Source organism: Centroberyx gerrardi, chromosome 15 (genome assembly GCF_048128805.1).
Source record: "Centroberyx gerrardi isolate f3 chromosome 15, fCenGer3.hap1.cur.20231027, whole genome shotgun sequence".
In the NCBI taxonomy this organism is placed as follows: Eukaryota; Metazoa; Chordata; class Actinopteri; order Beryciformes; family Berycidae; genus Centroberyx; species Centroberyx gerrardi.
This window is the reverse complement of record NC_136011.1, coordinates 9,381,896-9,407,299: the sequence shown is the minus strand read 5'-3', so window position 1 is coordinate 9,407,299 and position 25,404 is coordinate 9,381,896. Positions and strand designations below refer to the sequence as shown.

Here is a 25,404-nt window from a genome sequence, read left to right as displayed (position 1 = left end):
TTTGTCTTATGTATATGAATGTGTTTTGCAGTTAGGTCTATATCTGAGATCAACATGCTCCCTAGTTTAAAAACAAAACAAAAAAACAAAACGAAAATGAGTTATATAAAAGCCAACAGCAAATTAAGTTAATCTCTTATAAAATAAACGAAGGCACACTTTATTAATAAACACACAATTGCGCTGTAGATATCGCGGAAAGATTATGTACTCCGGCTATTGTATGTGTTTGTCGCTAATATTAGGTCTGTTTTGGTGTCTGAATGTAGGCTAACTTAGTTCTCTCTGTTCACTACTATTACCCACGATATTTCCATGAGTTTCTATGCCAATCGCCGCTCAGACTGCGTGTAGCGCACCACACTTTCACTACAGCCTCACTTCTTCTTAGTTTGTTGTTTGTTTCAGACGAAAAGACATGTAGGTCTTACCTTACAGCGTGGACGACGCTCCCCCGGGGATTAGATAATGTTAATATCGTTAGTTATCCTTTATGGGGAAAAACCAGTTGGAGCGGTGGTTGTCGGTCTCACATCTCTTTCTCTCAGCCTCCAGACTGAAGTAGCATAGACTCGAGCAATATCCATCCAGCACCTATCTCAGTGATGACAACACGCAGGCACGAGACTCCGCCCACCCGATGCTAGTAGGATTTCTCTGCCACTCAGTTGCATTCAATTGCCACTCGCGCCTGTGCTGAGAAATAACTGTTAACTTGGTTATTAAACGGAGACTGTGAAAACGTCCAGTACAGGTTAAAGGCAATTTATAGTAAGGCTGTCATGTAAACTGGGTCCAGGAGCCCTGTACCATTCACCATCAAACTGACTTAGTCTATAGACACAAAGCCCTACAGTGGCACCAACTGGTGAACTGCAGAAAAGTTACTCCCCCCAAATTTCACCTGAATCTAAATCTTCCTATTCCTGCCATGCTTGCTTAAAATTAAGTAGCCTATTAATAATGACAGAGTTGTTTTCCTGCAGTTGCCAACAATAGGCTATTCTTGCTTCTTTGAATTTTAAATAGCTTCCTCCTATTGTATCGGCATTTATTCCAAACTAATTAAATAAGTAACACAGCACCAAACAGCCATAGTTCAATCTAAAATCAAGGAAAGCGATACGAAGGGAAATCCTTTCGAGCGGTCTGTTTGCACCTTAAAACTACTTTTCCCAGGTATCCTCTGACCTTAAATGACGTAAAAGATGTGCGACAGCTGTTTTGTTTCCATGGAGCCGATGGAAGCTGAGTGCTCGAATTTGCGGATTAACTAACTAGCCTGTTGTTTTTTTGTACGGTTATTTGGCCGTCAAAATGTCAGCACAACCAAATAGCGATAACCTTGAAACTCTGTTTTCACTTGAGCTTTTGGTGGAATATATCCGAATCGACAAAGAAAGGAAAGTTTCCGACGAGCTGGCTCTTGGAGTGCGACTGCTGGATTTCCCAACGCTGCTCATTTATGGAGCTGAGCAGAGGAGTGGTGGTATTCACCAACAACAACACCGCGGGGAGGATAACCGGGGTGAATACGCCTTTAACAGAGGCAAGTCTTGTTTGTTCAAGATAAACCTGGACTCGCTGCATACCCATCTGTCAAACACCCCTCTCTATGCCATGGTGTTGGACGTGAAAGATGAGATCCCTAAATTAGCTGGGACCGCTCTAATCTCGCTGGCTAAACTGGTGGACAGAATCAGGCGGGATGTGAATGCTCATGGTATTTCCACTCCCTCTTCGCAAGGAGAAAATAAGCTCGTCGACATATGTACACTCATGGGAGACAAAATTGGGTCAATTTCCTTGGCTTATAAACTTTCAAGTTTAGGAACTAGTTTATTGCCACATATCTCAGAAAAGAGGGTATGTAAAATAAGTGGAGGACAACACATCGAGGAGAACAGCTTGACTCTGGGCAGGTTTGACTCTGGGCAGGTACAGTCACACAGTCTGGACAACAAGTCTGATCTTTGTAAAGACATTCAAATGAATGGACCATCAAATGAGGCAAAGCAGGACGATGCTGTTTGCGTTGCCACCCAGACAGAACTCAGACCAAGAGGCAAAGTGCATCAATCATTCCAAAGAAATGACTACAGTTTCGAGGAGGATTTAACTGTCTTCTGTCCCCCACGTCTCTTCTACAGCAGTTCTGTGGAGAAGATGAGAAAAAATGAAGGAGCGGATTACAAATTATTGAAACTAGACTTGGAGTCTCTTATGCTGGAAGATGTAAATTCAGAGGAAGAGACGCCTGAAAACGAAATTGAAGGTTCAAGGCCTCTGATAGACCAGAGAGCGACAAGCAACCAAGAGCACCAAGAAATGAGTGGGGTGCCTCCAAATGTCCTTGGGGAAGCCTTAAGACAGTTGCCTCTACTAAATGCTCTTCTTGTTGAGCTGTCACAGTTGAATGGCCAAAACCCACAACAGCCCTTATCTGTTCATCCCAATCTAGCCTGGATTTACAGGCCTTCCCCAGAGCCTGCAGCTGGGCAGGTGAACACAACACCAAAGGCACAAACCAAGTTGCTGCATAAAAGCAGACAGGTGGCTAGTCCCAGATTAATAGATCTTCATTCTCCTAGAAACTGTTCTACTCCAAGAGTGAAGCCTGTATCTGAAAGGAATAAACGTTCCACCTCATCTCCTAGGAAAAAGCTAGTGTATGGAACGACTAAAACGTTCCGTCTCAGGCTGAAGCTGATTCCGCCTGATCTAGCGAAACGCCACGAGTGCATGGAAACACAGACTGATGTACAGACCAGAAAGACCAAAGGAAAGACATTAAACACCAGTAATAAGATGATAAAGCGCACCAAAAGAAAAGCATTAAACCAGAGCTCCAATCTGGATGAAAATGTTGAGACGGTGATAAGCGGCATCACATGTGACTCTGCACTACAAGAAACAGACGCACGGAAACACAAGCATGAGGATGCAAATAAATCTGTGGGGATAGTTTGCTGCAAGCAAGACAATGACTCGCAGAAGCTTTCAGGAAAACCTTCACGTTCTGAAGCGGACATGAAACTGATTCGTATTCCCAGTGTGGATGGAGGAGATGTTACACAAAACAGAGACAAGAGGAGCCATCGTAGTGAATCACGTCAAACACAGCCTGAATCTGACAGGAACAGAGGGGAAATGGAAAATCCGGGAAGCGGCCGGAAATCCTCCTACTCAGACTCCAGCGGAGGGGGAAAAGAGGAAGGCGAGTACATGGATGACTTTACCAGTCTTGAGCCCAGCGATGGCTACTCCCCCGACCCCCTGAGTAGCCCCGAACCCGCTGTAGCCAAGAGGCAGAAAGAGAAGAGGCAGTCACCCGTTTGTGGCGACCTCTGCGACATGGACTCAGACTCTGGAGGCGTCCGGAAAAGAGCGGTCCCCCTCCCTGCACTTGTCAAAGCCCCCGGCTCTCCACAGCGCTCCCTGAGGGGCACGCACGTCATCCGACCTCGAACCCAGGCCTCGGCGCTCAGCGTGTCCTCCGATGATGATGATGATGATGATGATGGAGATGGGTCCGCTTCCGTCCAAACCGTACGCTCCAGAAACCAGACGGCAGAGAGTGGCAGAGCAAAGAGGACTTCTGGCACTGAGAGTCTCAGATGGTCCAGAAGTGGAGAGAGCGCCTCCACTAACAGCAGCGCTCCAGTTAGAGCGTTCTCTGCAGAATCAATATCATCCTTTGAACCACAAGAGGCAGAGGAAGGTGGAGATGAGGTGGGAGATGAGCTCGGTTCTCTGGGTTTCAAAAATAAGTACCAGCACATCTCTGAGCTCGTAGCCAACAAGCTCCCTGGATACACTGTGTAAAGAACAAAACAATCATAATCCAAAATGATATCTGAATTACAGCAAAATCAAGGCTACACCATTTCTTTTAATTGCACTAACTTATTTGAATAAAAAGAATCTTTTGATGGAAATAATGTGTGCATTTTTGTTAGTTTACCTCTGTGAATTTACTTGCGAGTGTTGGACCGTGAAGATCTCAGCGATAAAAGAGTGATGAGAGAGTGATCATGTATGCAAACTTTTTAAAAGCACATTTCTCATTTCCATTAGCTTTGTCACACCTTGAAAGTCTCACAGGGTTGATGCTTTCCATCTCCTGATATTATTTGATAAGCAAAATAGGGACAGCTATTTTACATATTTTTAAGACTGGTTTGGTGACTGTGTCAGCATGAAAAGTTATAAATGTTTGGAAATGTCTATATATTTTGTGTTCAAAAAGTATTGGGACAACTAACTCCCCACCTTGTGACAATAAACAATATGTCAGTGTTTTCATGGTTAATAATGTTTTGTTCAAATAATTTGAAAGTATAAAATAGCCATTTTACTCAAGACGTGAACGTTTCTATTGATGCTGAAATGTAACTTGTGAGCTTCACTGACTCGGAGAAAGTGAGAAGTATGTCAACCAGCCAGACTCAAGGAATCAACTCGAGTGCGCATGCGTCACATCAGTGTGTACGGAAGTGCCGCAGCAGCATGCTGAATGCGAACTGAAATGTTCAAACACGTTTTCTTGACAGGACCTCCAGGTAACACAAGACGCTCAGTACGACGCAGTGTGCTCAGACCTGTTGAAGTTAAACTCGGAGTGAGTCCAGACCGCTCAGCCGGCTGGTTTAGCCTGACTGTCGTGTCGTCGGCGGTTCTAGACAGCAAGCTAGCATTCTGCTGAAAATTAGCTAATATAACGTCTAGTGTCTGACTGTGTAGCTCGATAATAATAAATCACAGTGGTGTAAGTTAACTTGACTGCCTTTCATTCTGATACGATATATAGGTAGTTAAACTATACCTTTATGTCCCTCTGTAGAGATAAACAATGTTATGTTTCAAATTCATAAACATTTCTATTATGCAGTATTCAATACCAACAGAAACATTTGACTCATATGGCATTGTTTTTAGCATTAAGGGGTTTTCTCAAACCTGTATTAACAATAAGTCAGACGAGGCTGTTGGCATCCATTCAGAAGATCCAAGCAAGTAAAGGCACCACTGGAACTCAGACTGCCTCACGCCTCCTCTTCAGGAAATGATCTAAACTAGACCATGCACTAAATATTTTACAGTCTGGGAAGCCCCTCATTAAAAATAATACTACTGTACTGCCTTGTCAATGTCTCTTTTTCTTGCTACAGGTGTGGGGAAAACCACACTGGTCCAGAAGGCGTGTGAGGCTCTCGTGTCGGCGGGTGTGGGTGTGGAGGGATTTTACACAGAGGAGGTCAGGGAGGCAGGCCGGAGAGTCGGCTTTGATGTTGTCACGGTGGCAGGAGAGAGGGGCCACCTGTCCAGAATCAGGTAGCGGTATTGTCATGTTATACAAATGAAACAGCCAACTGGCTTTTATCATGTTGTTTTGAGTAACCTTCACCGCATTTCAACTTACAGAGACATTGCTGGTGTGTCTCATGGAAGACGGGAATACACAGTTGGGCAGTACGTGGTTGATTTACCTTCATTTGAAAACCTGGCGCTCCCTCTCTTCAGAAATGTAAGACAGCAGCATGTCATTTTTTTTTTTTTTCAAATTACCCTCATCAATAGATCACAGTAAGCAAAACACTCCTGTTCTCCGCACTTATCAAATCATCAGAGCTTTACTTCTCTTCGAATTGATGGAGTAATTGAAGGCTTGCGAATGCATAAATTCCAGAGTGACATTTTTAGTGTTCGTGGTGCCGTCTGGCTGTCACTGACCATGATTAATCCTGCATGTAAAGTGAGCCTGGAGTGCCGCCTACACATGTGCTGTAAAGGAAGGTCTCTCTGCCTTGACGCCACATATTGCACTTTCATCTCATTTACAGTGTCCCCTGTAATCACTGCAGATCATCCATTGCGTGCATAATGCATACAAAGTCATAGGCCATACTGTCAGTCAGTGATATTCAAATGCACGACACATATTAAGCTGATGAGCTTTTGCCCCACAATTTACACTAGCCACATCATGGCCACCAGTCAAAAGTCTTGTATTAGAATATTTCATTTTGTTCACAGTCAAGGTCCAAAGTGAATTAGATTTCTGATTGTAACAATTATTAAGCCTAGGTCTATGTATGTACTGACATTTGGTTGCCTATTGCAAACATGTCTTGTCTCAGGTAGGGTCGGCCGATGGGGGCAGTAGGAAGGTGTTTGTCATCGATGAGATTGGGAAAATGGAGCTCTTCAGCCAGTCGTTCATCAGGGCAGTGAGACAGACGTTGGACAGCTCTGCCTGCACCGTCCTGGGCACCATCCCCGTCCCCAAGGGCAAACCACTGGGCCTGGTGGAGGAGGTGCGCTGCAGGAGAGACGTCAAGGTCTTCACTGTGAGTACATGAACACAGACACGTTCTCGAAAAAAAAAAAAAAGAAGAGATATTTAGGTCAGTTTATGCACTTGTATATCCCCCAATAGATCTCCATAATACAGCATAGAAAGCTATTTACATTGTACCCACTCGGTCTTGGGAGGCAATCTGCTTGAGGCTGAAGGGGCATGGCTCTGCATTATCCCTCTCCTATAGCGGGATTACCTCTAAATCATGCGTGACTGATTCAACAACAAAGGACGCTCTCAAACGTCCAAATAATTTATCACAGAAAACTCTCAGTTATGGATATTGTCATGCAAGGTGCTTACCATGCTGGGGTAGTTATCATGGCTAACCTGAGGTTATTGTTGTGGTATAAACAGTTTGGAGATTTTATGATCATTAATTTCACTTGATTAGATCAGAGATGAGGTATTTATAATCTATGCTTCGATAATCTCAAAGCAGACAGTGCAACACTATATCCATTGACCCATAGGTCCTATGGGACAGGATATTCATCAGTTCTCAATATAAGCCTGTGCTTTTAATTTTTGGTAGCACATGGCGTATAAATTTACATATTTCTAGGCTAGCCACTTTCCGTTTTGAATAGTCTTTACTTATTTCTTTTCCTCTCTCACTTAGGTGTCCAAGGAGAACAGAAATGTCATTCTACAAGACATTGTATCAGCGCTACAGGAGAGTCTAAAACACACCTAATAAGGAGACAATCTAGTGTCAATCAATGGAAAAACCTGCAATGCTTTGCATCTTTATGCTGATATGTCTTCATTTATTTATTTTTGCATATCCGTGTGCACACAGCCAGACATGTAATGCAACAGCTACACGCTCTTCATGACATGGTTGTGACCTAACCTGAGGGGCATTCATATCAGCTGGAGGATTTAGTGCAGTGTGTCACATGCATACATTTATGCACACAATTCATTTTTCTCTTTCACATACGGCCTCAAAATGGATTGCATGCTGAATAATTGATTGTGAGATAGAACACAGCAGAGGAGTTAGCCGGTTGGTAAATAGATATTCTGTGCTCTTGCTAGTCCTCAAAGCACCTCTTTGTTTAGCTGTTGGTCATATAGATATAAAACTCATACAGGCATTTCACATGTATCAGTGTATGATGTTAATGAGTTCTCTAGGATGAGCGGTGCTTTTTTTTCCTTTGTGGTCAGGTCGTACAAAGTGCTTCCTCTGCTCGCACTTTTTCTTCTTTGCAATGTGAGCCTGCCATGTAAGAGTCTTGTCAACCTGAGGATGTGCTCATGCAATGGAAATCAGTATTTAATGGCGCAACAATGACCGATCCCCACATGGTTTATTCATCCACTAGCATGAATAAAAAAACATTCATTGAAAAGTAAACAGCCCCACATTGCCCTCCACATTGTTTCAACATACTGTAGATGACCTTGTTTTCTTTTTTTGAGCATTTATGAATGTTCAGTGCAAGAGTCTCCCTGGTCAGATTTTAGTTAGTTTACTTATTTTTTTGAGAATCCACAGGCTAAGTTAAATTATTGCTAAAAAATGGCATTGCAGTTATAGATAGTTTTGTGCCTTTGAGCCATATATTTCCAGACTCTGAAGAAACAGGGAAGCAAATGTACTTAGATTACAGTCTGTGTTCATGTTCACCCACTCTGTTTATGCCTGCAACAGTTAACAGGATAGCATATTGATTTTTCTCTTTATTTCCATTGCCATATCTGATTTTTATGCACACAATGTGGAAAACAAACCACAGATGATAAGCTTCAGTGTTGTTTTCATAATAAACAGTACAAATAAATAAGCTCCACTGTTGTTTCAGGGATTTTATTCTCCATCCTGGGAGATTATGGAATTCCTATCCATGTGCATGCAGAGGCCACCTTATTTTTCAGGTTACAGTAAAAGATAAATGGTATCATATCACTGGACATAGGATTTCCAGATGTCTAAATGCATTTGTATAGGATTTAGTCCGCTAATGCAGTTCACAAGAGGTCTCCACAGAAGGAATTACTGTTGCAAAGCTAGACATGTTGTCAAACTTGAAGAAATGTGTAGCTCTCTATGACTGTCAACAAACAGCTGCAAGTTGAATAGGTCAAATTAATCCGGTTTGCCTGGTGTGCACTTTTTTTTTTTTTTAGATTCAGTGGCTGTTAATCTTCTTTAATATAGGTCTGTAAATGGGACCAAAGTAGTTCAAAGAGCTTCCAAGGTTCATGAGTTTGTAGATAGTTCAAATCAGACAGAAACCGACTGCTGGTGGGAATTTCGTGTTCGTCCAACGTCTGGCAGTTGCATCAAGGTTTTTAATATAAACCTTCTGGCAAAGTTATTTGTTTTAAAACCAAAGTATCTTCAGGTCATTTCAAAGTGAAAATACACGGAAGGTTTTTTTTTTTTGGCTCGTTTCTAATACTGCTTGTATAACTGATGTAACCTGTCAAGCTGGCTGTGGAAAGAGCTGCCAGCTGTGATCTGCGTCAGACACGCTGCTGTGCCAGCATCTGTTCTGTGGCCACCACTGACGTACCACTGGATCCACTGGCACCAGCAGTCACTGAGTAGCGCTTCAAAGTCAACACTGCAATGGTCATATTTTTAAAAACCAACATGCAAAGATGACGCTGGATCCCTATTGTAGGCCCAGACTTAACAAGTAATCAGAGTTGACGATGTGGTTCATGGTAGGACAGGCCCAGCAGCAGTGCTGAGGGAGCTGTCTGGCACTCCTGATTTGGAGGTGATCCTCAGCCCCCCTAGAGCAGGGCAGCAAATGGATTATGTAACAGTGACAGAAGGCCTTGCCAGCTTCACCAAATGTGTGTGTGTGTCCTTGTGTGTGCATGCGTACGTTTGTTTTGATGTAATTAGCATCCATGTTGTGGAAGAATAGGGAGTAAAGATAGCAATTTCCATATTATCATATATCCTGATGGACGCTCCAATATCGTCATCATCACCATTACAATATACAGTAGCATTGAATCCAGAGTCATAAGGGTGATATTGTTTGTACACAGAAGAGATGTAACATTTATATATTCTTTTTCTGTATTTGTTCGGTGATAAATTGTCCATCATGCTTGCTATTTTACACCATAAACACCCCGGGGTTCTTCATAGATCACCATTGTGCAACTGTAACGATTGGATGCGCTCTCGGGAGAGCTGCGTGTATTGATGTAAACAGGAGAAGAGTGCTGCGTGAAAAGCTATACTGAATGGGCTTGAATGAATATGAATTGAATTTGCCCTTAATATCCATATCGCATAGATGCATTCGCACCATATCTGTGGGACAGATGTCTGTGTGGCACCCTGCACCCTTTATCCCTCCCCGCATGGAGGACACAGAAATGCAAGGAGCTTACCAACAATCCAGGACAAAAGGGAGCTTGATGGAGGGGATGGTGGGGAGGGGGAGCTTAGACGAGGACATTTCTCTCCAGTTATTGCGCTTTGTGGTACCAGCCCAGGAGGCTCAATGGCAGCTGTGGAAGGGGATACATTATGGTATATTGTCCAAATACAGCAGATGCAAATCTTAAATATTGGGCAAAGACCATGTGGGAGACAGACAATGCCTGCTCCGGCCTTTTCAAATCATTGCCTGACTTCATGTTAACTGTTTATTTTCCCACAATGATCTGTAGCATGGGGAGCTAAAGCTTCTTAGTGTCTGTGTGATGTCAGATTACTCAGGGCCAAAGCTTGTACATGCTGGGCACTTAGTGATACTCTCCTCAATCAAGGTCAGTTCTCAGCATGTACAGTATATGTATGAGTTCTCCCTCTCAGTTCCTGTCACCAGGATCCCCCTTGTCCTCAAACTACAATGCTGTCTGCCAGGAATGCTAGGGATTGTGATTTCAGGTATTGTTCAGAAAGCCACAATTGAGCTCTAATTCACCTCATTCTGCTAATGGACATAACTAAGCGGTGACTAAGGTCCAGCGCTCTTGACAGGTGGGTAGTTAATGTCAAATCTGATCTGAGGGCTGTTGGAGCGAAGCCATTTGATCTGGTTTCCTAACCACTATTCCATACTGCTGCCCACCACCAGTGATTCCTAAACCGCTCTTCCCATTACATCACTTTCATGGGCTCCCTGGGGCCGATGAAGCCAGACAGTGTTGGGTTTCAAAGCCTCTGTCCTGGCCGCTAGCACACCCCACTACCAGCCTACCTTTCAAGCCTGGGATCAAAGCTCAAAGAAGTAGGAGAATGAAATCTCCTGGAGAGGAAAATCTTCCTATAGTCTCGACAAACACACATTTCTTCCTTTACTGTTCATAACATGAGCGAAATGCATTCCTGCCCCAAAATGCTGCCATAAATGTATGCTTATTTTGATCTATTGGCTCTACTATGATATGAAACAGCCACCACTAACATACTCCCTTCAGAAATCTGCGAGGCGTTAAGAGTCATGCATCCTTACGGAGACGCAAGTACCATTATCAGTCAACAGCAGGGGAGAGGTGGAGGCCTGAGGACATCCTTCTCTCCTTACACTGCCTTGGTGGTTCCTTGTGATCTCCGGTTCTCTTTGAAAGACTGTGATAACTCCTGTGAGTCACCCTTTATCTGGCCACATACATGCTCAACCTGGTTTTCAACACACCTTTGAGAGGATGTGTCATATGAGCTAGTAGTGGTTAGACAGGGGAAGTGAGGTGTGGAGAGGTGTGTGGGTGTGTGTTTTGTGGTGCACATCTCCATGGCCTGGCTGTATAATCAGACAGAGAGAGAGAGAGAGAGAGAGAAAGGCTTTGGTCCTGAGTGTGGTGACACATGAGCTGAGTCAGTGCATCACTTTCTCTGCAGGGGGAGGGTTACAACCCCCGGAGCAGTAGGAGCTGTCAGCGGATGATATGGAGGTCAGAGGGCAGAGAGGGGACACAGGGATCAGGGGCAGAAAGTGATCAATCGATCAATCGTCTCTTTTCCTCGTCACCCTCTGTTGTCTGGAGCTGCGTCCCACGGGGTCGCAAAGGATGTGGCTGTCATTCCAAACGTAATAGAGAGGAATAACACACGTGGCACTGTGTTGTCCTTCGTGGTGGAGGGAGGCAAGCCCCAAAGTTCACAGTCCATGCATGTAAAGGAAAAAGTTTCTCGCACACAAAATGTTTAGGTGTTGTGTGGGCAGGCAGCAACTTTCTTTGTATGTCAATCCTAACCTGAAGGTCACTGTGGTCTTTTCAATTTCACATAGAACATGATTGTGGCTCATGAACACAACTTTTTGTATAAATTGAAAAAAATAACAGTAACTCTACCATCATATATCATGTTTGGACCTCTGTGAAGGGAGGAAACCAGAATATAACGTGTCACTAACACCAGTCAATTTGACTTGATTGTAGCCGCTTTGGTAGCCTGCAGAGTGGAACACAGCAGGGTTGGTCATGTAGCCTTGATTGTTTGCTACCTTATCAATAACCAACTGGTTTAACACGTGTTGTATTCCTCAATAACACTGCAATTTGTGTGTAGTTTATACCCCCCGACATGCAAGAGGTATTATAGTCTTTTTGTGAGATGCCTATGTGTTTTCGTGGTGTTAAAAGCCTGTGATTATTGAATGATGTCAGTTGTATCAAGAGTGTGTTTCTTCTGTAGGGTTGAGCAATGGCAGCAGGGCGTATTTCATAGTACTGTAAGAGGCTGAATCACAGCAATCAGCTCTACAGAGTCTTGATAATGATTCACAGATTTCTGACCTGCCATGATTAATGCCTCTGCTAGATGGTTTTGACAAATTCGCACCACAAATGCAGAGGTATTTGAACTCCATTTTTTTTTTCCATACGCTACCGTTAGCCAGTGTGTGCATGCATGTGTGTGTGTGTGTGTGTGTGTGCGAGCGTACATGCCAAGACCACACTGTTACATTTGGCAGTGCCATATGAACTGAAAGGTGGAGCATTGGTTGTGTCAAAACCCAAAGCTTCTATTTTTACATCTGCCATCTATAATAGTGCAGCTCTGGGAAAGTGGGTTTATATCGATTGCAGTGACAATTGATTTTAGCAGGAGAAAGGTACATTGATCTTGTGAAATGAAGTACCTGTAGAGTGGCTGGTATAGCGCATGGGCTGATGGTTTGTTGGCTGAGAGCAGTGCATGGTAGACCTAGTTGTTAATGTATTCCAAATCCTTTATCAGTATCAACTCACATTGAAAGAATTTTCACCAAGTGATCCATTTTCTTCCATTTTACCTCTCAGCTCCCACTAATCTGTTCCTCAGACATCTATAGAGCGTTGCTGAATATTTTGTAATGCTAAAGAACAGCAATTTGCAGACCATCTCTCTTTTATGCATATGATTAATTGATTATGCGGCCCTAATGTATGCACAGAATGCTTCTAGGTTCCTCAGCATAAATGCAAAGTTCATTATGGATTTGTTTGAATCGCCTCTTTGAACGGTGCCAGCTTTTTATATGCAAAACTAAGGCTAATGATGTGAAGATGTTCTTGGCCAACTGCTCAGAGGCCTGCCCTTTAATCTCTGCTAACATCCTCTTTCTATTCATCTCATCCTTTTCCCTCTTGGTTCAAAGGCTCTGGAGATGACAACAAGGCTTGAATAATAGACCATTTCTCCACAACAGTGCAGTGGTGAAAATGAAAATGAATATCTCCATCCATTAATCACAATCAAAGCAAATCACTGGATATTGATGTTTTATTATGAATATCCCGTACTAAAATTAGTAATTAAAATGTGTTAATGATATCAATCAAGCACAAGCAGTATCAAACTGCTGATTATGGCATGGTGTAGGTCGGCACAGTGTCTTTCGGTGCATCTTGCCTGGTGTATGTCACACACTGTATGAGGGAGGGGAGCTGTAATAGTCTGGTACAGTAAGTGGTATTATTTCAGTAAATGGTTAAGACTTGGCCATAACAAAGTCATGGCAACATTACTTGGATCTTACATCAAAGCTTTTCAACTGATCATGTAGGTCTACTGTATGTACATGATTGTTTACCCAACAACACAACAATCCAAGAATACAACAGACATAAGAAAATGAGGTTGGTGGGGAAATGTGTCTTTCAGCTCATCAGATCTACAACTACACAGTGCACACCCACACAATATTGTTCCTTTCACACACAAGAGAAATAAAAAGAAAGATGTGAACACTGAATAACAAAGCCGTCTCAACAATAAAAAAAAAGAACCAATGATAGTGTCTTTTCACCTCTGAAAGTGATTTCTTAAAGCACATCAAAAAATAAAACTGTGGTAACTCTTCAAAACATAAATATCGTCTGTAGTAGCTATTTTTTTGCTCTTCGGCAAACGTGCACTGCACATTAGAAAATATTTGCAAAACCTCTTTTTGGAAAACCTTTAGAGCTCATCCAGAGCTCAGAGGTGTCCGTCCTTTTTCCCAAAGAACTTCTTGAAGACGGACTTGTTGCGCGGCCGCGGCAGGCTGGCGTAGCTCCTCAGAGCACAGTCCTGGAAGGTGTCCTGCTGCCATCCCGCCGCGCCCAGCAGGGGAGGCTCAGTGCTTCTGCGTACGGATGGGCCGTCCGATGACTTGTCTCCTATCACCAGAGTCACCGAGTAGTTGGAGCCGCCTTCCCGGCCTCTGCCTCCAGGGGGCTGCATCGTCGGCTTGATCTTCTGATAAGTCGCTGTGAGAAAAGACGGAATAGGAGATAAGTGGGAAACAAAATTACATACTTGTCCTTGTGGCTGTGGGCGTTTATGCTGCACACACATTACGGATGACACGGTTATTTAGGTTAGTCATTGTAAACTGACCTGAAGTGAAGGAGTGGGAGCGGCGCTTGTTGCTGAGCCAGTCCTGACCGCTGGATACCGGGGAGTGAGGGGAGAAACAACTGTTGTCTCTGGATCCTGCAGACAGTCTCTGAGTCATTGTCTGCCTCAAACTACCGAAATCATCATCTGGAGAAGGACAAAGTCAAATAATAAAAAGGAGAAATGAAGAAAAGAAGGAGCTGAGCATTAAGTTAAGAAGAAGTCTGTGAGTCAGCTTCTAGCATGACACAGATAATAACAGATGTGAGCTGTCTGTGTAGCTCTAATACACTAGGTGTTGGAAATGTTGCACCATGACAATCCCTTAGCTCCACCTAGTGGTTCATACTCCACCAGCAACAACCATACACTGCACATTCTTCGATAAATATCTTCAATAAAGCACTACTTTATTCAAAATAGTGCTTTTAAAAAATCAACTAGTTTGAGAAGCAGGCTTGTGACCAGCCTGGTTGGAAAAATCTGGGTGGGGAAAAACGAATGAGAAATGTGCTCTCGTCCTTCAATAACTACCATGGAGGATCCCAACCTCAAACCACCAATGACCCAAGTGGGATTACTCAGCAGCCAATGACAGAAGGCGGTGGTTGCACTGGGTAACTCCCAGGTGTGAATGTGTCTTACTGTATGAGCCTGAAGCAGAGCGTTACTGACAAAGAAGGATGCGTGCTCGGGAAACCTTCCCCAGATAAATATAGGCTGTGTCCACACAGCAGAAGCTCTTACCACAGCAACCTGCATCCGAGGATGAGACGGAAGACTGCTCATCCAAGCTCTTTAAATGACTCTGTGGCATGTGACTGAACTCTCTGGTGAGGACAACAATCTCTTTGGCTTGGGCGGCGCCGGCGGGTTTGCGCCTGGGGAAGGTGGAAGTGACATCATGGCGGGAGGAACAGTGGCACTTGGTCAGACCGCGACAACCGGAGCAGAAAGAGGGATTTCTGGAGGGAGAGAAGATTTGTTTTTGCATTCCTATAAGAAGGATTTCAACTTGGAAATCAAAAGTTTTTTAAGAAGCATATCTTACGAGGAAACAGGGAGGTCTTGATTGGCAGGGGCACTTGATATTGAGGACACAGAGTCACTCAGCCCTGTTGAGAAAAAAGCTCGCAAATTAATCACATAATTGGCACATCAATTTTTTAATCCAGCTTTATCATTAAATGATGTTTACCAGTGTTTGCTTGTATTTTCAGCATCCATTTCTTCATCATGAAGCGCGAGGAGGCATTGAGCAGATATTCCGATCCATCACGCAACCTAAAGGTCACAAAACACACAACTGTCACAATCTGCAGGCGTCAAAGGAGTCCAGCACACAGCTGCAGCTAACATTGCCTTTATCCCATCAAAGGCTAGATCTAAACAGGCTCTAGCCATAAAATATGCAAAGGGAATAGTGCATTGTATTGTAGTGTGTGTTCTAGCCTTCTCACCGCAGACGGAAGCAGTTGGGTTTTTTGGTGTAGTCTGGTGCGGGCGAACACTCGGCTCCGATGAGGTTCAGAGGGAGGCCACACACAGAACTCTGCAGCACAGATTGATCATTATTAACAAATTCCACATAATTACTATTATAAATCCTGCTCTCTAGGACTCTTTTTGCTGTACTTTTCCTACTTACCCTCAGTGTATCCTTTCTATCTTGGTAGAAGCACAAGGTGTGTCTATACAGGACGGCATGGTAGGAGTTCCAGGCTCTGGAGGCTGCCTGTGAAAATAAGATAAGAGGCGGCTATGAAGTGTGTGTTGCTGACCGCAGGGTTTACATTTGCTGACTGTTGGCTTTACTTAAATATTGAATGGAGCCTTTCTCACTTTCTTTCCTCCCAGCTGCAGCTTATGCTTCCTCTCAAGGGTTCCCTCCATAGACTGGAGCTCAGGCTTTCCACTCTGAAGGGGTTTGAATTAACACCAGAATTAAGACAAAACGCAAGAAACTCCTCTCTGTGGTGCACGATAAGAACCATTTGGCATGCTTCCACTGTGATAATAGTAATACTTTTGATAGGCACAGATTTAGATTCTGTTCAATCTCACCACAGTGTTACACCGCCCCCCTGTGGCCATCAGTTGTCCCTGCTTCTCCAAATCTTCCAGGCTTTGAGAGGCCATTCTTTGCCGACAGGCCCCATCCAGACCCATGTGAACTGACAGTAAACTCATCGACTGGTCCTGTTGAGCGAAAGGATCACACAGTCACCACTGATGACAACATTATTTATTCATGCATTTTTGTTGACCTTAATTTGGACTGTGTACAGTAACAAAAGCTGCTGACCCCGACTACAGTTTTAGAACATGTTTGCAAATCAATCTCAAAATGGTTCATGATAAGTGAGCCAGAGTGAATTAAGGGGAGCGAGTGTGACAGGACAGTCTCGTACGTGCCGACATCAGAGAGTATATCAAACGTGGACCTCACCTTCGAACAGCCTGTGTGCTCTTCCACCTCCTCCCCCACCTTTGCCTCCACCTCCTCATCCTCCTCCTCGTCCTCTCTGTATTGGTAAATGTATCTTTTATTATCTTCTATGTCCGGTAGCTTCACTGGATCGGATGCGGTCTCATTCACTGCCAGTGAAGGCTTGCAGGCTTGTTCCCTGTTGGGAAAGGCGGCCCAGGACCTCCTGTCTCCTTTGGCCAGAGGAGGGAGCTTTTGATCTTTGGGACTCTGCTCCTTGTCGTAGCCCAGCAAGCTCTGGATGTGGGACGGCAGTCTGAACTCAGCCACGAGGAGGTTGGGCGCTGAGGCTGTGATCAGCTTCCTATAGAGTACGGCCTGGGCCTTAGGTGAGGGTGGGGGAGAAGAGGGCTCTCTGGACTGGTCCGAGGGTACAGCAGCCTCTTCCTGGTGGGGCTGGTACATGATGTCAGAGCAGATACTCTGCCTGTAGCCATTGGTGCGGTTCCAGATGTCCTCCAGCTCCTCTTCTTCCTCCTCAAACTGCTGGTGGTCTGGATGGACAGGCTCTGTTTCTAGCGCTGCTGAGTCTGGAGATGGAGTCAAGGATGCCTGAGGGTTCACCCGCGTTTTTGCGCAGTCTATACCCCCCACCTCCAGGGACATGAGCCTCCCTACCACCCCCTTGGGCTGCAGGTTGTCCGGACACGGAGCGTCTGTGCAGAGCTTGAAGCTGCCGGAGCTGGAGATGCCAGAGTCCACCGAGTCCTGCCGAACACTCACGCTCATGGTTGACTTCAGATTCACTACCATGTGAGAAGCCTGACTCAGACTCTGGGTCCGCTGAAGTCCAGGACTCTCTTCACGCACACTTTGGGGTCTTGCGCATTTATGGTACTGGTGTCCATTTAAGTCTTGAATGAGCGTATGGACACTGGGGCACTCGTGTTTGTGTGTGGCTGTAGTGGGACTGTGGGCTTGGTTCACACACAGAGGCACTTGGGACGGTTGGCTCGTCCCCTCCCTTCCAGATATGCTGGTGTTAAGCTCTGAGGACATTTGGTCCCACTCCTGTTCTGCATCCTCATGCAGACTTATGGTCCCAGAGCAGCCGAACTGGGTTTTAGATAGGTCATTGCATGGTACAGTCTGATCCTCGTCTTCATCCAGGGCAGGAGGAGGCGGCGGTTGGAGATCAGGCAGATCTTTCACTACAACCGTCTGTGTTTCAGGACAGCCTGTCGTGCTGCTGACTGCTGCAGCAGGAGGGGATCGAGTCTGTTTGAATGAGCTTAGGGCTGTGTGTCTCTCGGATCGTGGCTCAGGATGGGTCACCGCCCCTTTCTTGGACTCTGGGGGGCCGATGGTAATGATGTCCTGGATGCTGGGGATCAGGCTCATGTCCTTAGGGAGGTCAAAGCTCAGCACCGAGCCCAAAGAGAGGAACCTACAGTGGCTCCTCACCTGACTTGTGGAAGGCAAGGCGGACGAGCCCTCTGACACTGCATACGGGGTGATGCTGTACTCCCCCGAACACTCTGTATCAATGTCCTTCAGCAGGGGATTCTTCATATAGGCCATCGGTTCTACTCCATCCCCACTGGCTGGGCTCTTTGGGGAACTCTTCTTCCTCCGGCCCTCCTTCAGCGGCCACGTTTGCGTGTCGTATGTGATCGCCTCGCAGGCATAAATAGGCGCCTCGTCCGTTTGCTCCTCTACCCCCATGATTTTCTGGATGGTGTGTCTGCGTGCGTCTCTCTTCCTCTTCCTCTTCTTGCCCATTCTCTTGAGGCTGCTGAAGATGGAGCTGCTGCCGCTCCTCGTCAAGGGGTGGAAGGACACGCTGGTCGTCTGAGGCGCGGGCCCTGAAGAAGATGGCGAGGAGGAGGAGGAGGACGGCGATAAGGAGGAGGAGGCTGAGGCTGCAGAGCGGGTCTTTTGGCGGGGCAGTGTGATACTCTCATACACCGGGGTCAGAGCCATGTTGTTATCCTTGACATGCAAGTAGGTACTTACCTATAAAAAGGAGAGAAAAGAATATTAGGCATGTGTGTGACCTCTCATTTCATTTAAGCTGCAAGTGCTTCATCACAAATGGTTAACCCCAGAGAGACTCATGCTTGCTACAGGCCTCTGTGAAAACAAGGGCTCTTTAGTTTTCATTTCACATGTGTTACAGATGAATGATGACATAAGAGCAAAAATGACTAGGACAATCAGCTACCTTCCAGTGACATACATCAGCCCCTGTTTCCTGAACATCCCACACATCCAGGAAACAATGGAGCCAGGAATGTACAAGCCTTATGTCACACAGCAATGCAAATGTATAAAGGAACATGAAAGACAAAAAAAACATTAGATGAAAGGATAAAAGAACGTGGACACGATTGCAATCGCACTCTTTCTCCTGCAGGACTTAATCAAAATCATATGTGGCTGAACATGCCGTCATATGCAGCTGTAATGGCTTGACCTTTCAACTCTGTGACTAATCTCTTGTTGCTGTGGAAGCCCCAGACTATAAATCATGGTGTGCAGTCTGGGGGCCTTTCTTGAAAGTTCAGCACCAGTTCTCCGTCTAATGACCGTGCCTGTGTTGCCGTTCGGGCCCCACTCCTGCTGGGAGCCATTTTGGAGCAGGACTTTCATGGGAAGTGAGGGGTGAGGTCACTTATTTTACACAATTGTGGCAAAGTCACGGAGAGACAAACAAGAGCAGGTTTACGTAAGGCCTGTGGTGAAATGACATAAGGAAAAGAGAGAGCTTCTGTCCACATTCGCAGCAGGCTGGAGACTGCGTGTGCTTTTCTTACTCCTCACCTTCATTCAGCCTCCGTCAGCCCTGCCTTCCAATTTTAAACTCCTCCTGGCTCATCTAACAAGTTGAGGTCCAAAGAAAAGTTTTAATGTTCGGGGAAAGTAGGAGACTTTAAAATCTACCCATGTAGCGTTTACTTTTCCAAGGGGATTTTTTTTTTTTACCATTCATCTAAGTTTACACAAGACAAGCTGAAAGGGCAAAAGACTAAAGACACGTCATCTCAGAGTAGGCTTCAGATTCACTCTGGCACATCCAAAATATACACATTTGTTTTCAGTGCCATTACCTCATACACAATATATTAACATAGATATAAGATATCCATGTAAACAATATTAGATTCTGAAATGGCTGGATCCTCAAGCTTACTTATGTAATTCCTCTCTTGTTATGTAAGGCTGGATTGTATGAAAGGTTACATCAAGCCTCTTTTTTTATGTGACTATTGGGCGTGTTTTTTTAAATACTGCCTAAGGTATAATACATTTCCTCCTATTTAAAAAAAAAAAAAATCACAAACTAACCTCATATTACATCTAATCAGGGAAGTAGTGGAAGGTAAACCCACCAAAACTCTTAAACTTACCTAACTTTTTATTTGCAGAAGTTTATGCATCTTTTTAGTAAAATAAATAAATCTTTTTGATGTAAATTCATAGTATACATCATAGTAAGTACGATCAAACTGATGTAAGTTATATGAAGATCGGGTTTTATAAACAAAAAAAAGAATAAATTCATGTTTTTCTGAATAAATAATTGATTTTTGTTTATGTTGGTGGTTGTGATGCCTTCTGATAATGGCTGATTGGAGGTCATAGTTTACCTGCCATGTTATTTACCCTACTCACTACAGCACTGTTTGTAATATATTTTAATGAACAGATTGTAAAAGTAACACCTCCCTTTTCCCATCCCATTAACTATCATTAGAGAACGGGCTTCATAAGGAATATAAGTTTTGTTTTTGTAGTTGCATTTATGACTGCATTTAAATAGGAAATTGTGAGTTTTAACGAGAACATGGACTGTTGTCATTTCTCAAGCATGTTAACTGTAAGTTTGCTGGTCACAGAGACTTTGGAGAAGGTTGGAGAGAAAGTATGATAGTACTTTGGCAAGACTTGAGATTCTATGTCAAGTTGTTATATATACTGTATAGATATATGGCTGGGTGACAGCAGCATGGGGCAGAAGACTTCAGCATCTGCAGGGAGACTGACTCTACCTTGTAGCCGGGGTTAGTAGAGCATGCCCCCCAAAAAACAACTCCACACAGCATGCACTCCCAGCACACTCATAGAGACGCAGCATGCAGCGCCAATTCACACCGCGCGATTTACCTCGTCTGCACTCTGCCGATAAATCTTTTTCTTTCGCTTTAAACTACCCAAAGTATTTTCCAAAAGCCCCTGGCAGCGCCTCCAAAAGTTTTTACAGGCAGAAGATTGAGGCACAGTGGGCTGAGGGAGAAAATGGGAAAAAGGCAGATATGAAGGCCAGAGGAGAGTGAGGAATGAACAGCAGCAGATAGTCAAGGAGGGAGATCCCATGTGGCGTCATTGCAGAGGAGGAGCAGACACCTCACTGCGTTGTCCGTCTGACAGGAACAACTAACAGCTTACAGCAGTTTCCTTTTCAGCGCTGAAGAGGGAAGAAACGTGTGATGCCAATAGCAGTGGTGGCCTACAGTGATGCCAGTGGTGTACGGTGACTTCTAGTGTGCGTTCTAGATAGGTGAAGCTGTGTGTGTGTGTGTCTCACCCTGTGGACCGGTTCAGAGGCCTCCTCCTCCACCTCCTCCATCCTAGCAGGGGGCTCCAGCACCTGAACCTGGCTGTCCCCAGTGTTACCAAAGCTAAGGATGAGGTTGACCGTGCCCCCCAGCGCAGGGGTGCTGGGCTCTTTGAGGACCAGGACGGGGGACTCCGAAGACGAGGCCTCGCCGCCCCGTGGCCCGATGCTGTTCATGACCTCGTACCCGTCCTCCGATTGCTCCTCGTCCTGCTGCTCAGCCTGTCTGGGCGGCGAGGCTGAGGTTTGGCTCTCTGCTGCTGCCTTTAGCTTGTCCTCACAGGGGCTGACTGCTGGGGACTGGTGCGACTGGTAGGCCTCTAGCTCAGGAGCTGAACTCTGTGGGAAGTGATGGAAACAACAATTAGCAATTATTCACATCACCACAGCCACCACATCTTTCTCAAAATTTGTAACGCACAATGCAATATAGCAGGGTCTGAAATCAACTTTTTTCTCCAAGGGCATTTTTTTGCCCCCTTGATCTGATTTTTAGGGGAATTTGGGTACTTTTCCACATTTTTGGAACTATTACCGACTATACATTTGCATTGCATATTGGCAAATAAGAACTCAATTTGTACCACTAAGATTTATTTTGTTTTAAATCATAATATACCACACATCCAACTGCTGGAAATTTGCAGCAGGCCTTCCAGAAGAGGATGGTGTTCTATCTCCAACCAGTCCATCTTCCACTCATCACTTGTTGAGTTTTTTTTTTTTCTAAGATTATTTTTTGGGCCATTTTCACCTTTATTTGACACATCAAAGTAGAGAGAGACAGGACAGATTGGGAGAGAAAGTCGGATGACATGCGACAAAGGTCCCGGGCCAGATTTTGAACCCAAGACATCGCGGTTACATAGCATGCGCCTTAGACCACTGATTTACCAGGACGCCCGCTTGTTGAGTCTTTTATGATACTGGTTGTTTTATTGGTTGTTGACGCAGTGCATGTGCGGGCTTGGCATTTTCTCCTGCTGGCTGCATGGTGTCATCATTCTCTTCTGCTTTGGGCTGCGTACTCGGTTGCTTTCTGATCAAAAACCGCTCCATTTCTCGCCCAGAACGCACTGGAAAGAATCCCCCGATCACAGGCTCCTGTGAATCACCATTGGTGGCCCACTGGGGACAGCGGTCGCATTCACCCGCAAATATTTGACTACCCAACAAAAGCAATGTGAATAGGCTGAAATGCAAAAAAGGGTACTCCTACTTATCATGGGCATTTGTTGCTCCCTCATTTTTAATTTCATGGGCATTTTATGACCTTTTAAGGGTTTTTTTGACCCAAGCCCCCGAGCCTGACCCTGCAACATACAGTAGGCCTCTCTTCTTTTACCTCTGTGAGTGGGGAGCACACCGTGGCCTCAGAGTAAATGTTATCTTGTGAAGGCTCTTCTCTCCTCATCTTGAGAAGCCACTGTTGCTTCTGAGCCCTCCAGTGCACCAAGATCCACCCGAGCATGCTCCTCAGCTCCTCCATACGCTCTCTGACCTGCAAGAAGCAGACAGATCACTCAGGGTTTGTAAAATGTGGCAACATTTATTTCAAAGCATAAATTCCAGGATAGCAGTGAGTCCTAAGTGTGTAAACCTTCTCACCATCTCAGTGAGGTGGTGTTCTGTGTGTAAAAGGTTCCTCCCTGTGGCCGCCAGCTCATCGAACTCCTCAAACTTCTGCTCGATCTGCATGTCCAGCTCTGCAGCCAGTGGCTCCTGCCCGTCTTTCCCAAGATGCATAGCGGTGTCAGAGAAAATGCACGACCGGGTATCTTCTGTCCACGATCTGTCCAGAGGAGAGGGGGCGGTGGTGGAAGAGACAAGGAGGAGAAGAGGACTGTGAGAAAAGCCATGCATACACAAAACATGAGAATTACCAGACTCTCTGATAGCACAGACATTCATTGCCTTGTCACACATACCGGGCCCAGGAAACTTCTACTGACCTCCTAAGCACATCTTAAATTACATATTTCACCAGAGACCCGTGCTTGACAACAAGAACATCCTGTTCTTTCCATGAACGGATATTGTAATGGGCAGATGTTCCCTCAAACTGAAGAGGGATGATGAAAGAGCGTCTGGCCCTGAGAGGGGTCACACCATCCCCACGCCCCGCTTACATCACTGCAAGGTAGCTCCTGAAGAAGTCCTGGAGCTGGACGAACTCTCGCAGCCGCGCTTTGTTCTCCGACACGCTCCTCCCCAGCTCCGCCCAGGCCTGCAGCGTCGCCTGGATCTTGGCCCCCAGCGCGCGCACTCTCTCCGGACACAACTCCTCCAACCGGGAGGCCTGGCTCTCCATCTCCTTTACCTCCTCCCTGATGACTTCATAGTCAATCTGCGGAGAATCACAATAAAAAGCTATCATCTCTCATCATCCCGGGGATCAGTCGGACAGCTTTTGCCAATTGCATCCCTAACTATGAGTTCATCCCCTTAGCTTTATACATAACATTCAGCTAGAGGCCCATATGGTCTGCATATGGCCTGCCGCGCTATAGCGAGCGAGCAATCTTGACCACTTTTTTCTCCCTTTGACGAGGCAGTAATTAATAGCATTGAGGGTTCTATGGGAGCAATACTTCATAACGTTTCTCAGCTACAGCAAGCCTCAGGAACACAGAGTAGTGGATGCCTGTGCGCTGACGGCACAGTTATTTCAGTATGGGAGATTAGGTCATTTCTGTTCTTCAATGGTATCAAGTCCAGACAGCTGTGTGTGCGTGTGATAAACACAACGCTGCCCAAAAATGACTCACACAGAAATTTACCATCCCCAACCTCACAACGCCAACCCCGTAACCCCCAGACGCATATACACACCCCACCAGATTGAACCGCTACTCGCAAACGCACACGCATAAACACTTGCACACGCACACACAAGTGCAAAAGCATGCACATGTGCATATGCACAAACACACACACTTGACGCTAACAGAACAGTGACTCACACACGCATAAATAAATATCCTTTGTGGATAATAAACCTTTGCACGCTCTATGTGTGTATGTGTGTGTGATTGCATGGCGCAGTTTATATCATAAATTAAACACAGCACAAAGCAGGGGTTGGCTGGCCCGCTCTAGATGTGAGAAAATCTGGCACAACAGGAAACAGACTGTGGAACAATGTGTTAGAGGGGAGGCGGCCAAGAGAGAGGGGGGCTTCCCCTTTTTCATTACACACTAAAGTCCATAATCCAAAGTCAATGGAATGGAATACTGGATCATATTAGCGCCGCTGTATCATTTAAATGTTTACACCATAATCACTACGTGGGTCGGCATCTTCCTCTCACCTCCAGGTGGTCCTGCTGCTCCTGCAGAGCCTCCAGGCCGCAGCGGTCTGGCTCGCACTGGACGGCCATGTCTGTCTCGCTCTCCAGGATGTCCACACTCAGCTCCTTGCTGCAGCACAGGCACTCCTCCACCCGCACCGCCAGACTGGCATGCTGGGGGAGCGCAGAGTCATCATTACTACCATCAGCTATATGAATTATAACTAGCAGGATGTCATTAAGTCATTACACTTCACTATGTATTATTTGTTTTCCAACGAGAGCCACATTGGGAGTAAGTGTGTTAAATGCCCCGGGTACAGATGCGCGTGTGTACGACTATTTTGACATGAATGCTGCTTTTTACCCAGAATAAATCAAATCAAATAAAAAACACTCATATGGCCAATAGCAAGGGGGAGTGGTGGCTCATTTGAGGCCTATTAAAGTACATAGCCACAGACAAAAGGAAACCAGATGTTGCTCTATTGGTTTGCGCAGCTGTTTGTGACAAAAGTAGAGGGACTTAAAATCCGCTCAACGTCATCTAAGATCATTATAACTTAACAAACACTGTGCAGCCGTATAACTATAACTCTTTGTGGTCAATTACAGCTTCCATGTGACACGCTGAGGAACACCGAGTGTAATACGAACACAATCTAGACCCGATCGGACCGTGTCTTCACCGAGTCGTGCGCTCTGCTTGCCTTGCTCAGCAGCTCCTGGACGGCCTGGTCGTGGCTCTGCGAGCGGCCTCGCTCCCTCACGGTGTCGTTCAGCATCTCCACAGCCTCCCGCAGCTCCTCCACGGGGTCTCCCATGCTCTCTATCAGGGGCTCGCCACCGCCACTGCTTTGGAGGCCCAGCAAGGCGGGAGCTGAGGTTATCTCACTGTGGAGAGGCTGTTATACA

General features: G+C 45.4%; 4 protein-coding genes across 4 annotated transcripts in view; 2 read left to right on the top strand and 2 right to left on the bottom strand.

Moving 5' to 3' along the window:
• Nucleotides 1-1,317: 1,317 nt before the first annotated feature.
• Nucleotides 1,318-3,864, top strand: map10 (microtubule associated protein 10). Its single transcript, XM_071922605.2, has one exon. The coding sequence runs from the start codon at nt 1,318-1,320 to the stop codon at nt 3,823-3,825; it is 2,508 nt and encodes an 835-aa protein (XP_071778706.2). The 3' UTR covers nt 3,826-3,864.
• Nucleotides 3,865-4,490: 626 nt separating this feature from the next.
• ntpcr (nucleoside-triphosphatase, cancer-related) lies at nt 4,491-8,156 on the top strand. The gene is made up of 5 exons (XM_071922596.2): nt 4,491-4,562; nt 5,172-5,334; nt 5,425-5,527; nt 6,141-6,350; nt 6,984-8,156. Exons 1-5 carry the CDS (start codon nt 4,517-4,519, stop codon nt 7,056-7,058), a joined length of 597 nt encoding a protein of 198 aa, XP_071778697.1. The 5' UTR covers nt 4,491-4,516; the 3' UTR covers nt 7,059-8,156.
• A 4,881-nt stretch (nt 8,157-13,037) lies between these two features.
• Nucleotides 13,038-21,243, bottom strand: LOC139929655 (uncharacterized). The gene is made up of 11 exons (XM_071922609.2): nt 21,170-21,243; nt 16,603-18,597; nt 16,218-16,352; nt 15,996-16,070; nt 15,802-15,888; nt 15,614-15,705; nt 15,352-15,437; nt 15,205-15,268; nt 14,901-15,118; nt 14,154-14,300; nt 13,038-14,023 (listed from the first exon to the last, which is right to left on the bottom strand). Exons 1-11 carry the CDS (start codon nt 21,209-21,211, stop codon nt 13,752-13,754), a joined length of 3,213 nt encoding a protein of 1,070 aa, XP_071778710.2. The 5' UTR covers nt 21,212-21,243; the 3' UTR covers nt 13,038-13,751.
• Nucleotides 21,213-25,404, bottom strand: part of mymx (myomixer) — a 22,986-nt gene continuing 18,794 nt past the window's right edge. The window contains exons 18-24 of the mRNA XM_078288915.1: nt 25,200-25,394; nt 24,511-24,663; nt 23,329-23,546; nt 22,808-22,991; nt 22,545-22,700; nt 21,281-21,538; nt 21,213-21,242 (exon numbers count right to left, since the gene is read on the bottom strand). Of these exons, the coding sequence (XP_078145041.1) occupies nt 21,213-21,242; nt 21,281-21,538; nt 22,545-22,700; nt 22,808-22,991; nt 23,329-23,546; nt 24,511-24,663; nt 25,200-25,394 (1,194 nt within the window). The remainder of the gene's footprint in view (nt 21,243-21,280; nt 21,539-22,544; nt 22,701-22,807; nt 22,992-23,328; nt 23,547-24,510; nt 24,664-25,199; nt 25,395-25,404) is intronic.